The sequence below is a fragment of the Habropoda laboriosa genome, unplaced genomic scaffold (assembly GCF_001263275.1).
Source record: "Habropoda laboriosa isolate 0110345459 unplaced genomic scaffold, ASM126327v1 scaffold20, whole genome shotgun sequence".
NCBI classification, from domain to species: Eukaryota; Metazoa; Arthropoda; class Insecta; order Hymenoptera; family Apidae; genus Habropoda; species Habropoda laboriosa.
The window spans coordinates 2593952-2594423 of record NW_017100143.1 but is presented as its reverse complement, the minus strand read 5'-3'; the positions used below and the strand labels follow the sequence as shown (position 1 = coordinate 2594423).

The following is a 472-nucleotide window of genomic DNA, read 5'->3' as shown; positions in this document are numbered from 1 at the left end:
GTTTGATTTGTTAATGAAATTTTATTATGGTTATACTAATGCATTAAACATGTCATTTTGTAAATAAAACAATGTAATATTCTATTATTTTTCAGCTATTATTTTTAAAGTGTAAATTCTTCTCAATTATTCCCACATTAATACATCCTTACTTACTAAATACAGTTTTCAGAATTCTGTGCTTCATAATTTATGTGAATACGATCTTATTTTATATATTTCATAGTAGTTATCACAAAAAATAAAAATGTTTTATTTAAACAAAGTAACAGATAACAAGATTCTCTGTACTAGAGTTATATAATCAATTATAAAAAAAACAAACAGAAGTATCTGTGCAGTATGGACAATCTTTGTATCTTCTCAAAACTGATAAATTATACAATATGCATAAATAATGCATAATGCATAATATGCAAACTGTTCGTTACTTAAAAAGTGTGTCAAATAGAACTTACTATTTTTCAAGGGG

At 23.5% G+C, this 472-nt stretch overlaps 1 protein-coding gene across 1 annotated transcript in view; it reads left to right on the top strand.

Annotated features, from left to right (window-relative positions):
• LOC108573273 (general transcription factor 3C polypeptide 1) overlaps positions 1–108 on the top strand; it is a 12416-nt gene extending 12308 nt beyond the window's left edge. Inside the window, 1 exon segment of the mRNA XM_017935674.1 lies at positions 96–108. Within this exon segment, the coding sequence (XP_017791163.1) occupies positions 96–108 (13 nt within the window).
• The last annotated feature ends 364 nt before the right edge of the window (positions 109–472 follow it).